General features: G+C 32.6%; 1 protein-coding gene across 4 annotated transcripts in view; it reads right to left on the bottom strand.

The window, feature by feature from the left end:
- TSC22D1 (TSC22 domain family member 1) overlaps nt 1–14,272 on the bottom strand; it is a 134,339-nt gene that overhangs the window by 96,072 nt on the left and 23,995 nt on the right. Inside the window, exons 2-3 of one of the 4 annotated variants that reach the window (XM_047080070.1) lie at nt 4,908–5,064; nt 2,262–4,008 (exon numbers count right to left, since the gene is read on the bottom strand). The exons of 1 other annotated variant lie outside the window; for it this stretch is intronic. In XM_047080070.1, the coding sequence (XP_046936026.1) occupies nt 3,991–4,008; nt 4,908–5,064 (175 nt within the window). In that variant the 3' untranslated portion in view covers nt 2,262–3,990. Of the gene's footprint in view, nt 1–2,261; nt 5,078–14,272 lie in introns of those variants that run through there. 2 more of the 4 variants (XM_047080050.1, XM_047080078.1) reach the window with 2 other exon arrangements.

Here is a 14,272-nt window from a genome sequence, read left to right as displayed (position 1 = left end):
TGTTTATAAGACTCAAATTAATTTCTCAAACCAAGCAAAAATTATTCAGTACAACAGTTTTCTAAGTTCTAGATATCATTTAATAAAAATGGGCAAAATGAAGCCAGGCAACAATCTCATGGAATATGTACTCAACTTTCCATACAAAGTATATTTTAATAGCACTCAAAGCTTAAGAAATAGTAAATCAAAACTGGATGATAAACACTAAGAGACCACAAGTAAAAGATAGCTTAAAATACAGGAGGCTAAGTACACCAAAGGTACAATGTCTAAAGATGTATCTAAACGCACTCCAAAGTCATATAAAAACAATCTGTGGCTTATCCTTTTTTTTCTGGGAGAGGTTTATTTAAAAAATTATTTTCCTAATTCTACACCTGTCTGAAAATCCAAGGATATCTGTTGTAGTTTACTTCCCCATCAGACATCACATTGAACACATTCTTTGAACATTTTTCTACCTATGCCATACCTTACCTCTTGAGTAGAGATCCCTTTGATCATAATTCCTGAAAACTCCGATGTATACTTTGAAGTTCCCTAACATTTTTACTGCAGTAATCTAATTACCTTAGATGATATTTAGTGTTAAAAAATTTTAGAGCATCTTTGTGCTTATTTTTGAAAACAAAAATCTTTCACATTTTAGGACTAAATTAATATGTAATCTTTTTAATGGGAAATAAAAATACCTGAATAAAAAGAAAACAAGAAATTACATGGGACATCTAACCAATGGACGTTTTGCTCAATTGTTTCAATATAGCAAAATAAGATCTGAGCTTGTATTTACAATAAACTGCAAGATCAGGACTTTGCCAGTCACACTGCTTATGTGACGTTTACTTTTTGTAAACAAAAGCTATTTTTTAAAAAGTCTCCTCACTAATGAACATCAAAATTTTACACTACAGTTAATCCAATCAATGATGGTGAAACAAGCCTATGTTCTCAACCTTGAAGATACAAAGATAAACCATGTTTAACATTCTGTAATATTTTTATTTTGAAGACCGTGTAGGGAAGCATCCATGTAGTAAGAATTTAAAGTATTTAAAACTCCCATTTCACCATTACTTTTATAGTATGTTTGAAGTTTCTGGTACAGGCTTTTTATTTAAAACTCCACAACCCACTCTTTATACACATATAGTTATGGCTGATAATTTTTTTGTATTCAAGTAAAAAATATAGCCTTCCATTGAAGTATGTCTGTAAATCTTTTAATGGCTTTAATTCTAAAAACAAAATTTTATCCACAGAATCTTAACTCTTTTCACTCCCTTTTCCAAACTTACCAGACTAATAAAGCCAAGAATTTTTAGTTTCCTCCTACCCCACAAACACAATAACTATTCTAAATCATAATTTCCTTTTTCTTTATTTTTTCAGAGTATAATTTCTTTGGGGAGCCAAACTGTTTCATTTTAATCCACAAGTTGTCATTAATTCAACTTTTATTTCTTGCCTAGGACACCATCACAATGTTCATTTTTAATTTTTAGAGTCCACTTCTTATGTAAGTTTTCTTCAAATCCAAAGGGAAAACCCTCTTGCTTCTAGCAGACTCTGCACAGAAAAGGTAAATTGTTCCAGTGGCTTCAAATAAGTTTATGTAAGCTATAAAGAATCCCAAAAACCAAGCTTTACCCTTTTCCATGTTGTCTTGATAAGGTTAAAAGCAAGAGACTCTTAAATAAGGTTTCTCCTTCTACAACTATTTGTTCAAACAGAACATTAAAACATTTTTCTTTCTCCTGTTAACAGCTCTTGTGAATTGGATAGTTCTCCAATCAGCCATTATTTCCAAATGTTCTTTTCCTGGGTTGAGAATTTGTCTTTTATATGCTATTTTGTAAGGGATTATATTTTGATCAATCTCACTTCAAAAAACTTGACCATATTATTCCTGATATTTACAATATTTACTCGAGAGTTTTAATGGTTCGTAAAATGGACACACAAAAACGGTATCTTAAAAAAAAAATCCAATTCTGAAAACAAAGATGAAGCTTATCAGGAAAATGAGAAAAAAGACTAAATAGATCACCTATTTCACACATTTGGGACTGGATGACCCAATGAAGAATCATTTTAATTTAACAGTTTTTAAAAAATTTTTTTTCCAAAAAGGTTAACATACACAAGAAGAGGATATATATTCAGAAATACTTAGAGGAAGACACATAAAATTAAAATACACTTAAAAATACTGTTGTAGTTTTCATTTTCTACTCCTGAAACAAAAATAAGCCATTTATCAGTAAGTGCATTTTTTTCATGGAGAAAATATTTATTAGTTTTCAAATGATCACATAGTACAAATATTACACAATTAGTCATTCTAGGAAAAAAAATTAGCTTATACTAATAATCATAAAATAAACACTGAAAAATATAGGATTGCATAGTGACACGAAATATTGAAAAATCTGAAAGGAAAATGTATCAAAATAAAAGTTTAAATAAACAAATCAGTTCACATTAATATACAAAAAGTTTCACTTTTAAATAGCTTTTAGTGGCATGAGGTGAATTAAATGCACTTACATTTCTTTTGCACACTTTAAGGAACAGAGCTAAAATTTAATCAAAGCATGAGGTTAAGAGATTAAATCACTTTTCATCTTTAAAACTGAAACAAAAGGCTAATTGCACAGGCCATAAACTGGTTGGTACTGTGGTTCCAAGAGTTCAACTAACTTAATTTCCAAGCAAATTTCACTTTCAGTTCCCCTCAGTTCTTTCTAAAATGTTGGGTAGTTATTTTTTAATTTATAGGTGTCTGTGAAGACTCTTATCCAAATTTAACAAAAACAAATCAAGCATACAAAGCTATAATCGTTTATGGGAATTCAGAGCTCCCTACGGAAATTTTAGTTCAAACTGATCTTTTAAACCTTTAAGTACTATACAAAAATTCGTAACTAATGGGGGGGAAAAAAGGTCTCATAGAAAGAGAGGCGACACGCCAGGTATAACTTAGCAAATGTGGCTCCTAAGACCTTCAAGATCATTTTAGATGCTTCCATATTAATAACTCGAGGATTCTTATTCCTAAACTTTATACCAAATAAAACAAACTGGCAGCATCAGGTAGCTTTTAAAAACTTCTTTAATAGCTTTTGACTGATCAGTTAATAGATGCCAAAGAGAAAAACAGAAACATTTTGATAACTACTTCCGTTTGGATCAAATGTTTTGCAACACTTATTCACATGTGGAGACTTATGCCCATACTACTAACTGCCTGTGCTCTCTACATGCGTCTTTGTTTCAGTATCGTTCAAACTTTAGAATGCCTTCAATGCAGAACAATACCTCAAATTTAACAGGTATTTACTACTTTAGAAGACCGAACAAGCTACTTTGATCTCAAAAGATGTCTCCTCTACTTCTATACTGGAATCTTTGTTGACTTGACAAATAAGAAGGCTCAAGAGCAGAAAAAGATAAGCTAAAAGAGTGTATCCTAATAATAAAAGCAATTTGGAAATAGTTAAGAAGTTCACCTTTTTATTTACTAGTTCCTTTCAGTGTCAGGCAACAAAAAATAATTTTGTAAGTTTTCTGGATCTCCTATACTACTAAAAAAAAAAAATTTGCCTGCTTCATTAAGGTGATTTTCAATCCCACAAATCTTTTAAGTGAAACAGAGAGCTGCTTTTAAAAGAAAGGAGTCTCTCATACTTTCTCTATTTCAGTCTTCTGAATAGAAAGGAATATTTGCATGGCCATGTAAAACTCCAATCTGAAAAAATTATTTCATTATTTGAGCCTTTCCGTTTCCAGACCAAGAGTACACGAGAGTAAATCTTAAAGTTTATAAATGACAAGATCAGGTGGCTCTCTCATCCTTGTGTCTTCTAGATATATTGCGTGGCTCCGTTCACCACTGCCTTCCAAACTGCAGGTGCTGCATGTGTGACAGATATCATCCATGAAGGCTCTGCTAGAAGAGTTCCTTTTGCTGAAGAAGTATGATGTTTACCAGTTGAAAGAAATCTGGGCAATTAGAGAACAAATAAACCGGTCTCCCATTATCAAGATACCTGGAGTCACAGAAGGAATCCACCAAGGAAAAATGAAAACTTGCCAAAGACACCAAAGTCATGTTCTACCCATTGTAGATGATAAGAACTTCCTGGAATCAAATCCTACCCTTGGCATCAAAGAAACTAAGAGAAAACCATCTTAATGCCATGGGAAACATCTAGGACAAGGCTCTTTTGCCACAAATAACATTATTCCTAGGGACTGGAAAACTACTTTTGAGTATATATTTAACATAGCTTTCAGGGATAATATATCCTGAAACTTATATTCATTCACATTTATCTCATTAAAGAATGAAGCCTCAATTTGACAGTAAAACCATAATGGTACTATCATTGTATCTTCTAAAAGATCTAATTAATATGAAGTCCTAAAGTTTGAGGTAGGAAAAAGACCAAAAAGTTCTCTCTAACAGGGTAGGATAACACCTGGACATCAGACTTGTGCAAATTAGGAGAGCTCAGATGTCCAGCTTGCCCAAAGATGAAATACAAAAACTTCTTTTTTACCTTCCGGTAATAAAAGAGCACTTAGAAGTCCACTAATACCATTAAACATTAAAATGGGCAAATATTCCTTTTAAAAATTCCTGTGGACTTAACACAGGCAGTCACCAAATCTAGTGCCCCAAATCATCCACTGCTTTAATTATCTGGAGAGAAAATTAAATAAATTTTAGGCCTCTTTTCTGAATGGGCACTAGTTAGCATTCTCAAGAAAAAACAAACAGATTGCAGCCCCACTTGGTTCTTATATGAACCCAAGGAGTACACCAATAGAATTAAATGGGCAATGGACGGACACTCCAATCTATAAATAAACCCAAGTAAATAATGGAAAGCACCCACTTGTTTATTATCCTTTCCCACTCTCTCCAGAAGCTGGATATTCTGCCTCCAAGGGTTCAGTGGAGAAAGTGGACCCCTGACGTCAAAAGCTCTCCGTGGTCTTGGCTGTATCTGTGGTTCTAGGATCACTCCTTGCACCTCTGGTAGGAGAGAAGCACTGAAATAGAGAGCTGAATATAGATTTAAGAAAAAATTCTTATTAAGAAATTACATTCTCTGGTCATTTGAGTTTGCAATGACTTATCCTCAGGATAAAAAGGAGCTACCTTTGGGCACACTTTCTTTAGTGCCTTCTTAATTTGAATCTTTGAAATCTGTCACCACAAATGATTAATTCTTCAGTAACCTATTAAGAAGGGACCTATCTTGGTGTAAGCCATAACACACTCTGTGACAAACCACCCAACTTCAAGTGGAAGACCGAATCAAAAAATGATAAATTATGACTAGAACAAGAGCACAGCAGCACAGTTGTCTTAAAGGGACAGGGAAAGGAACTCGACCTCCACTATATCAAAGGAGGAGTCCCAGTTAATTCTTCTGTCAAAGAGAAGAAGATGGATTGAAAAGGAGAAACAGAATAATCAAGCATATTAACAGGAACACTACTAAACTTTGGGAATTGTCTAAGAAGCTGAATTTGTTCTTGTTTTTAAGTCTTCAGTAATTTAAAGACTTAAACTACAGTCCCACATTATAGCAATACAAAGCTAAACCTAAATTTTATCAAGCTAGGACCACCATCACTGAAAAAGAGTTTTTCTTCAAGCACTCATATTTAAAAGTGGGAGGGCAGAATACTGTACATAGGTAATACAATCTAAAAATCTTTTTTAAATGTATGATCATTTGGTTTTGGGTCAAGAAGGACCAGGAAATAAATCATTAATGGCTACAATGCAGAAATTAAAGCAGTAAGATATACTCAAATAATAGATGATGACAAAGATACTGGAAAATAGTTTGCTTTATAATAGGAATAAGGTAAATAAGAGAAGGAAGTTCAAAGCACATAGCATCTGATCAAGGAAAAGCTGAAAGGAGAATAAGATAGGCAGATATGTATTTAAAGTTATAGGGACCGCAGGATAAATTTTAACAGTGGAAAACAGATCAATTATACTTTGTGGTACAGAGTGATATATCCCTATTAAATTTCAGATCTTCTTCTAACTAGAAAGGTGCTGCACATTCCTGTTGTATTGAACATAATCACACTATCCTATTTCATGGACATGTTATATTTGGGGATAAATTAAGAAAAAAACTGCTAATCAAGTAATTTTCTTTCTCACGCCAACTGGTTATCACAAGGGTTCCTTACCTGTTAGTGGAACGAGGACTGTGCTCTCTTGTTCTCTATCAATCAACCAACAAAGGTTATAGTCTCAGCACTAAGAAGGTAGCAACCAACCAAAGTTAGTGTTTTAATGCCTTCACTTCCTCCTGGCTCTGCCAGCCAGTTTGGAAATATACCAACACAGCTGAAAAGGAATCGTTATTCCATTACCTAACAACATTTAGACTCAATTTTTTTTAAAAGCCTGAAGAAGAAAGAACAAGCTAACCCTTCTGCTTTAGGAATATATTCAATTCTGTACAAGTGAGAAATGAAAACAGTTTGGACTAAGAAAAGAAAATCTATGATTTAACCATCAAATCTGTGATTTCCAAAATGTAAAGAAGTGAAAAAAGAAATCTAAAAGAAGTCAACGGGGTGAAACTTCCATCTAGCAAGAGGTAGCAAATAAATAAGTACGAAAGTACTTTACAAGCCTACGTGGCAGCTATTTTCTTATTTTAAGTTTCCAATAGATTTTAAATCCTCAGGTCTTTTAGTTTTAAAGACTATACTTTTTAACCAGTAGCTTACAACAGTATTTTACAGTATAATCACATTGAGGAGGTATATGAGGGACGATGACAGGAAGGAAGTACAAATTAGAAAAAGATCTGAATACTAAATATCTCAAGAATGGCACTCTAGGTATTTTCAGGAGTCCAAAAAAAAACAAAAACAAAAAACAAAAACAAAAAACAAAAAAACAAACAAACAAAAAAAACCCCCACTATAATCCCAAAAAGATTAACAAGGTATTCCACAGTTGGAGTTCTTAAGGTATGACTTTTTAACAGATGAGAAAGGTTTAGAATTAATACATCAGAGCCATCTCATTTATGTATTCATTGTACCTACTGTAGTCCCTCTGAGACAGACAGACAGACACACACACACACACACACACTAGCAGTACCTACAAAACCCCAAGGTTTTGCTTTCCAAGTTTCCATTTACCCTGTTCAACCACGATCCGGAAGTAGATTATCCTCTTTCTGACACGTCGTCAGGAGGTCAACAGCAGCCTAATGCTACGTCACAAGGCAAAGGTCATTCACTTCACTTCACCTCATCTCTAAGCATTTTATCATCTCACATCATCACAAGAGAAAGAAGGGTGAATACAGTAAAATAAGATCTTTTGACAGTGAGACAGACCACATTCACATTATTTTTATTAGGGTACACTGTTATAATTGTCCTAGTTCATTATTAGGTTATTGTTGTTAATCTCTTACTGTGTCTAATTTACAAATTAAACTTTATCATAGGTATGTTATGGTACAGGAAAAAACACAGTATATACAGAGTTTGGTACTATATGTGTTTTCAGATATCCACTGGGAGTCTTAGCACATAACCCATATAGGTAAGGAGAGACTACTGTATACTGTGCAATCAGGTGCTACAAAAGTCTTTTTTACATTATGAAAAAAATCACCTTCTAGTCTTTTCCAGTTAATTTCCTTAACAAATCATTCTTTTTCATGTCTAATATTTCAATACAAACTAATAAGATTAAAGATTTCCAAATTAATGAGATCTAAGTAAACCTTAACTATTTTATGATATAGTTTAAAAAAATAAATTCAGAAACTATAAAAAATATGATTTTCCAAATTTTCCAGTTTTCCTTTATTTCTTGAATACTAATCAATAGTAACAATACTTCTGATTGAAAATACAGGTTAAAAGGGAGCATTCCATTTTGGAATAAAAGATATTAACTGCTGAATTTTTTTTTAAGTTACAGGCTCACTTAACTTTGAAAATGAAAAACAACTCCCAGGAAATCATATCTTGCTCAGATTAACAGTGGGCTAAGTTTACAATTTCCCCTTCAATAGGAGCTCTAAACCACTGATTTACTTACCACACCCCCACAGAATTTATAAATTAAAAATACAAACATATTTAAAAAACCAAATGCCCTTAGGATAGGTTATAGGGCTGGAGAAGTAGATACACTCATAAAAACTTCTCCCAAGTGAGATTATTTTCAAGATATAACTTCTTGATTTTGCTTAAAGTAACAAAACTTATGGATTCAACATACTCATACTCAACATACTCATACTCTGAATACAGATTTCCCTAAATAGAAATTATTTGAATCCTTGAGGAGAGCTGATATCTCTCTTGCTTCAGGAGTTAATTATTTATGATGATTGTGGATTTGATCATGTATCATTTATAAAGAAAAATGTAAAGGCACTTACAAAATGAGATCGTTATTCAAACAAGAAAGAACAACCTTTGCGAGACTACCATTGATAAAGGCTCTTAAGAATGACACAGTAGGACCTTACCTAATTCTATTTTAATAAACAGCATTCTTCTATGTAATGTTTAAAGAGATGAAAACAATAAACACTCCACTGGAGAACCTGTATTTCAACCACTAGAGAATAAATTCTAAAACAAAGCTAACAAAATCACCTGTGCTAAAATGTCACAAAGGAACTCAAATGGATGTTAGGAGGTCTATCAATCCACTAGTACTTCAATAAAATCATTTTAACATTATCCCTAAGTATTTAAATTTTTAAAGATTCTTACTGAAAATCCAGGTATATTCAAATCAGAAACAATAAACCTAAGTATTTCGTATTTAAACACCACTGAGAAATTCTCCCAAAATATGCAAACTAGACTATTTGCAATACTTGTTCTCAATACTAAATTATTAAATGAGCATATATTGCTTATTAGTTTTAAGCATTTCTAATACCGAAGAAAGAGAAAAGGCTAAGCCTAATCATTTTTAAGCAGTGAAATGCAAGGTAATGTGTTTCTACAAAGACTATTTCTGTTCCTTTGTATTACAACTGACTGAAATTGAACTTGCTAATTTACAGATTTATAGATTATTTATAAAACAAAACATTCTACACTAAACTGGAAGCATGATGTAACATATTCTTATTTTTTTAATCACTAATCATTCTTACTGGTCCTAAGGCACGTCTATTAAAAAAAATAATAATAATCATCTCACAAACCCCTTCAAGTGCCCAGAACAGTCCTAGCTGGCATTAAGAAAATAAAAGAACATCCTTAACAGAAACCATGAGAGTCTATCTCCAGACCCTATAAGAGTGCTTGGCACAGTTAATTCAGTAAATATTATACAAATGAAGTTTACTGATCAAGAAACAAACACACAAAAAAATTTTGTCAAGTGGCTGATGTCTAAAGTAGACACTAAAAAGTTCAACTTTCCAATCCTAAGGAAAATAAAATCAAAAGTATTACTTTCATGTACGTCTTTGGGGGTCATCAGCTTCTAGGATTAATTTTTCAATATGGTCAGCAGAAAACAAACGTATCCTAGGATGATACAAATTTTAGCTAAACTTTAACACCCGTTATAGATTTTCTAATCTTCTTTTCCAGATTTAAAATCAGTTAGAAAAGAACCCAGATATTGCCAGAACATCCAATTTAAAAATTTCAGTTTGAGAAAGTGAAATCTTGCCAAAAAACAAGCAAACAAACAAACAAAACCAGCTACCTTAGAATTAGTCACAGTATTGTAATGACTCTGGAAGGAAAGATTACTTCTAAGCTACAATCTTATATTTATTGTCAAGTAGGTCACACCTCAAAAACGCCAAAATAAGGAAGAAAGCCTGAAACTTTAAGGAATGCATACCAATATGAGGATATGCACTTATCATGGAAAGCAATTTCCTAAAAGAAAGTTGTAATGAGAATGATGAACCTTAACTACTAGAATGTTTCAAGAACTACCAAATTCCAAGATTTACCACTATATTTTCTCTTTGTCCTTTTGGAAAAGATGCTATCCAAAAATGTTATTGGGATTCAAATTACTCCACTAGGTTTAAACATCAAGTATTTGTCAAAAGATAAACAAGAAAGAGACAAGCAATGGGTCTTCACGTTCCACTGATTAAGGTAGAAGATGAAATAAAACAGATAAGGAAACAATGCACAATACATTTTTTAAAGTAGTTAATCCACTATAGAAGATAAAACACAATCATAAAAAATATATATCGACTATAAAAAAGGCAACTTCAGGATCAAGAAGACCAAATATTTACATTTGCTACTGCCTCTTTTGAATGAAAAAAAGGCTTCCAGATTTGACAAAAAAAAGAAAGTCAATTTTAAGAAAACGCTCTAAATTACTCTTGCAAATTCTTTTCATAATTAATGCAGCCCATTACTTTTATCTCTTTTTCACCTGTTTATTTTACTATATGAAATATTTGGCTTTGTTCTTACAACGGCCAGCATATCCTGAAGTACATGTAAGATACTGGGAGGAAAAAAAAAAAAAAAAAAAGGATCGTCTTTTGATCACATTTTTTTATTCCAAGATCTTGTGTTGTGCTACTTCCCTAAAGACTGCATTCAGACATAGATGAATATAAAAGACTACAGAAAGAAAAAGTTATGTTTTATGAATTATGCTGCCATTACGTTAATTCTTTTGTGACACTTATCCACCTATGACAAGAAATATATTATCAACAAAAAGATATTAAAGAATTAAATTCAATAGGTTCTGATCAAGTAAGATTCATTAATGGATGCTAAAACTAATGGGTGAATATATGATGAGAAACAAGGCATTTACAGTGTCTCAAAATATCTCCCCACAAAAAACCTTGCTATTTACAAAGGGGAAAAAGAGTAATTTTTAAAAGTATAGAAACTTGGCAGACACCTCCTTAACCAAATGATCAAGATAACGTCACCAGTAAGGGAACAAATCAATATCACATTTCTCCTGATACAATGCACTGATAAGGACATACTATCATTTCTGTGGTATTCTTGCCAAAAATGCATTATCCCAATCTGATCACAAGAAAACATCAGACACACAAATTGAGGGACATTCTAACTAGTTACTCTTAAAAAGTGTCAAAGTCAAGAAAGGCAAAAAGACAGAATGAAGAAGCATCTCAGATTGAAGGAGACTAAGGAGACATGACAATTAAGTACAATACTATGAGATCCTAGATTAGATGCTGGACCAGAAAAAGGTCATTTAGTGAGTGGACAATGGTCAAAATTCAAATAAAGTTTACAGACTGGTTAGTATTAATATTAATTTCTGATTTGTTCTATGGTTATATAAAATATGACCATTAGGGAAAAGTGGATGAAATATATGAGAACTCTATGAAGTAATTTACAACGTTTTAGTAAGTCTAAAGTGTGCACGGCCTGATGCAGGGCTCAAACTCACGAAATGCGAGATCATGACCTAAGCTGAAATCAAGTCGGAAGTTTAACCAACTGAGCCACCCAGGAGCGCCTAAAGCTATTTTAAAATAAAGTTAAAAATAAAAAATGAGATAGTCTGGGGGTACCTGGGTGGCTCAGTCAGTTAAGTGCCTGACTTCAGCTCAGGTCATGATCTCGTGGTTCAGGAGTTCAAGCCCCGCACAGGGCTGGGTGCTGACAGCTCAAAGCCTGGAGCCTTCTTCGGATTCTGTGTCTCCCTCTCTCTCTGCCCTCCCCTGCTCGTGCTCGCTCTCTCTCTCACAAAATAAACATTAAAAAAAATGAGAAAGTCTGAATAAGGTACCATATTTGACACACCTATGAAATGTCCACTAAGAAATATAAGTCTACATTTTTTAATTTGAAAAGCTTACACTAATCTTTATTTAAAAGTTATCCTCATGGAAATAACAGCATTGTCATATTCTATACTAGTACCAGAAAATTAATCACATGGTGATAGTCTTAAGTTTTTTAATATCTTTGGTAAATAGTTCTCTATACAGAGAACTGATTCAGAAGAAAGTATAGAAGAGATCAAAAGACAAAATCTTCCCACCTACAAACAGAAAAACTAAATTATGTTTATGTCAAGCAACTAGCGTAGAAATTAACTTTAGACTACAGCAAACATACGATAGAAAAGATGGATAAAAAAACAAAGCACTTCCAATTTAAATTATTATATATGAACTTACACTGCTGCATTATAAAAATAGAAGGAATAAAAAATTCTCATTTTTTTCTTTAAAAATGTCCATAGGAAACAAAGCTTAGTGTCATAAGTGTCCCTCTTGCATTTTTTTTTACTTAAAAATAATGACACTCCCAAATAATTTTTTTTTTTTTTAATTAAAATCACTTAAGTAATCTCTATACCCAAGGTAGGGCTCAAACACACAACCCATGCTCTTCCACCTGAGCCAGCCAGGAGCCCCCCAAATAATTTACTCTACTTTCAATTATAAAATCAGTTACAAATATTCATGATCATCTGGTACCTAGGTAGCTCAGTCAGTTAAACTTCAACTCTTGATTTTGGCTCAGGTTCCTGAGTCCAGAACCCCACTGGATTGTGCTCTCTGCCCCTCCCCCTTGCTCACATGCGTGTGTGTGCTTGCTCTCTCACTCTCCCTTTCAAAAATAAACTCAAAATTTGTATTTTATTTTTTAACATTTATTGAGCCTCATATATAGCAAACAATATATTATGCATTATATATACACTGCCTCATTCAATCCTCTAACTCTGACATATACAATATTAAAATAACCACAATTTTATTGATAAGAAAAACTAAGGCACAAATCAGTGAAGTAACTCACCTAAGATCATACACCTAGTAAGCAATAGAGAAATTCAAAACCACTTTGTCTCCAGGATCCTGAGTTTTAACTAATTTTATACTTTTCCAAGTCATGTTATTTTCATTAACATAAATATTTTCTTTATAAATACTTAGTATATGACCAACAGCTAAAATAAACATTCTGGGGGCACCTGGGTGGCTCAGTCTTGATTTTCACTCAGGTCATGATGGCAAGCGTTTGTGAGTTCAAGCCCCAATTTGGGTTCCACGCTGCCAGTGCGGAGCCTGTTTGGGATTCTCTCTCTGCCCCTCAACCTCCTCCCCCTTCTCAAAATAAATAAATAAATAAACTTAACAAAACCCCTCCAAAGGCTTTCCATTGTCCTCAGAATAAAATATTCATATGTTAAATAAATATACATACATTCTGTTTTAACTAGAATTCTGAAATTCTTTCCTTCAATTTCATTTAAACATAGATCAGTTGACAGTTATTTGCTTCATCATTTCTACCAACCTATGAAAGTTTGACAAGGCAATAAAACTTAGAAAGTGTAGCAAAACTCACTATCTGCAAAATAATCTAGAAACATGTTTCTATTGAGCTTGAAAAACCTAAATCTAAAAGTATATTGGAATGGTAATCAGAAATCTCTCTTACCTTTTAAGTGTCTACAAAGAAGAAGATGCCAAAAGTTTTTTTTATTTGAATTTCTAGTTTGCACATCCATTGACTTGCCTAACAAACAATATATGCAATACTCTTAAATGCATAAGAATTTCATGAAGAGTTTAATGAGTTCAATTATCTTAATGTAATTTAAACATATCTACAACTTAAGTCATCATTTCTATCATGAGCAGGATTAAAATAATAATCGGGCAAAAAAATTAGACTTTATTCTCTGACAGCTCAATTCTACTACCCAGAGAACAATCTTCGATTTATTACAGAGTAAACAATACTCTGAATGGATGTTATAGTTGTCCTAAATTGCAACATTTTAAATAAATTATTTGCAGAGAGCTTGCAATGTACCTACTGAAATTCTTCTATATTTAAGATGGGATCAAACGTCACCTGCCTCCTCCATCTCAATTGAAGTCTAATAAAAATCAATATAATATAATCATATAAATGTAAACATGATATTAGAAGCAATATAACTTTATATAATAAGAACAGGGTGCTTTCCAATTCTTTAAGTTTTTTAAAAGACAAAACAGATATCTAATTACAAATAATGCCTTCAATCTACTCTATTCTATTATATATAATTGATGGAGCCTCAATGTCCAGATAAATTATATACCAGTGACAAAAAAAAAAAAAGTCATAATATCAATAATCATTCATGAGTTTTAGAGAGAGGGTATCTGTTCCACTGGAAATTAAGAACGCATGTATTGATCAACTAATCAGGTAGTTCATTTCCTAACAGTAATAAGAA

Source organism: Lynx rufus, unplaced genomic scaffold (genome assembly GCF_022079265.1).
Source record: "Lynx rufus isolate CCGP_SWC_20201006 ecotype Redwood Valley unplaced genomic scaffold, mLynRuf1.p SCAF_1, whole genome shotgun sequence".
Lineage (NCBI taxonomy): Eukaryota > Metazoa > Chordata > Mammalia > Carnivora > Felidae > Lynx > Lynx rufus.
This window is presented reverse-complemented; position numbering and strand designations above follow the sequence as displayed.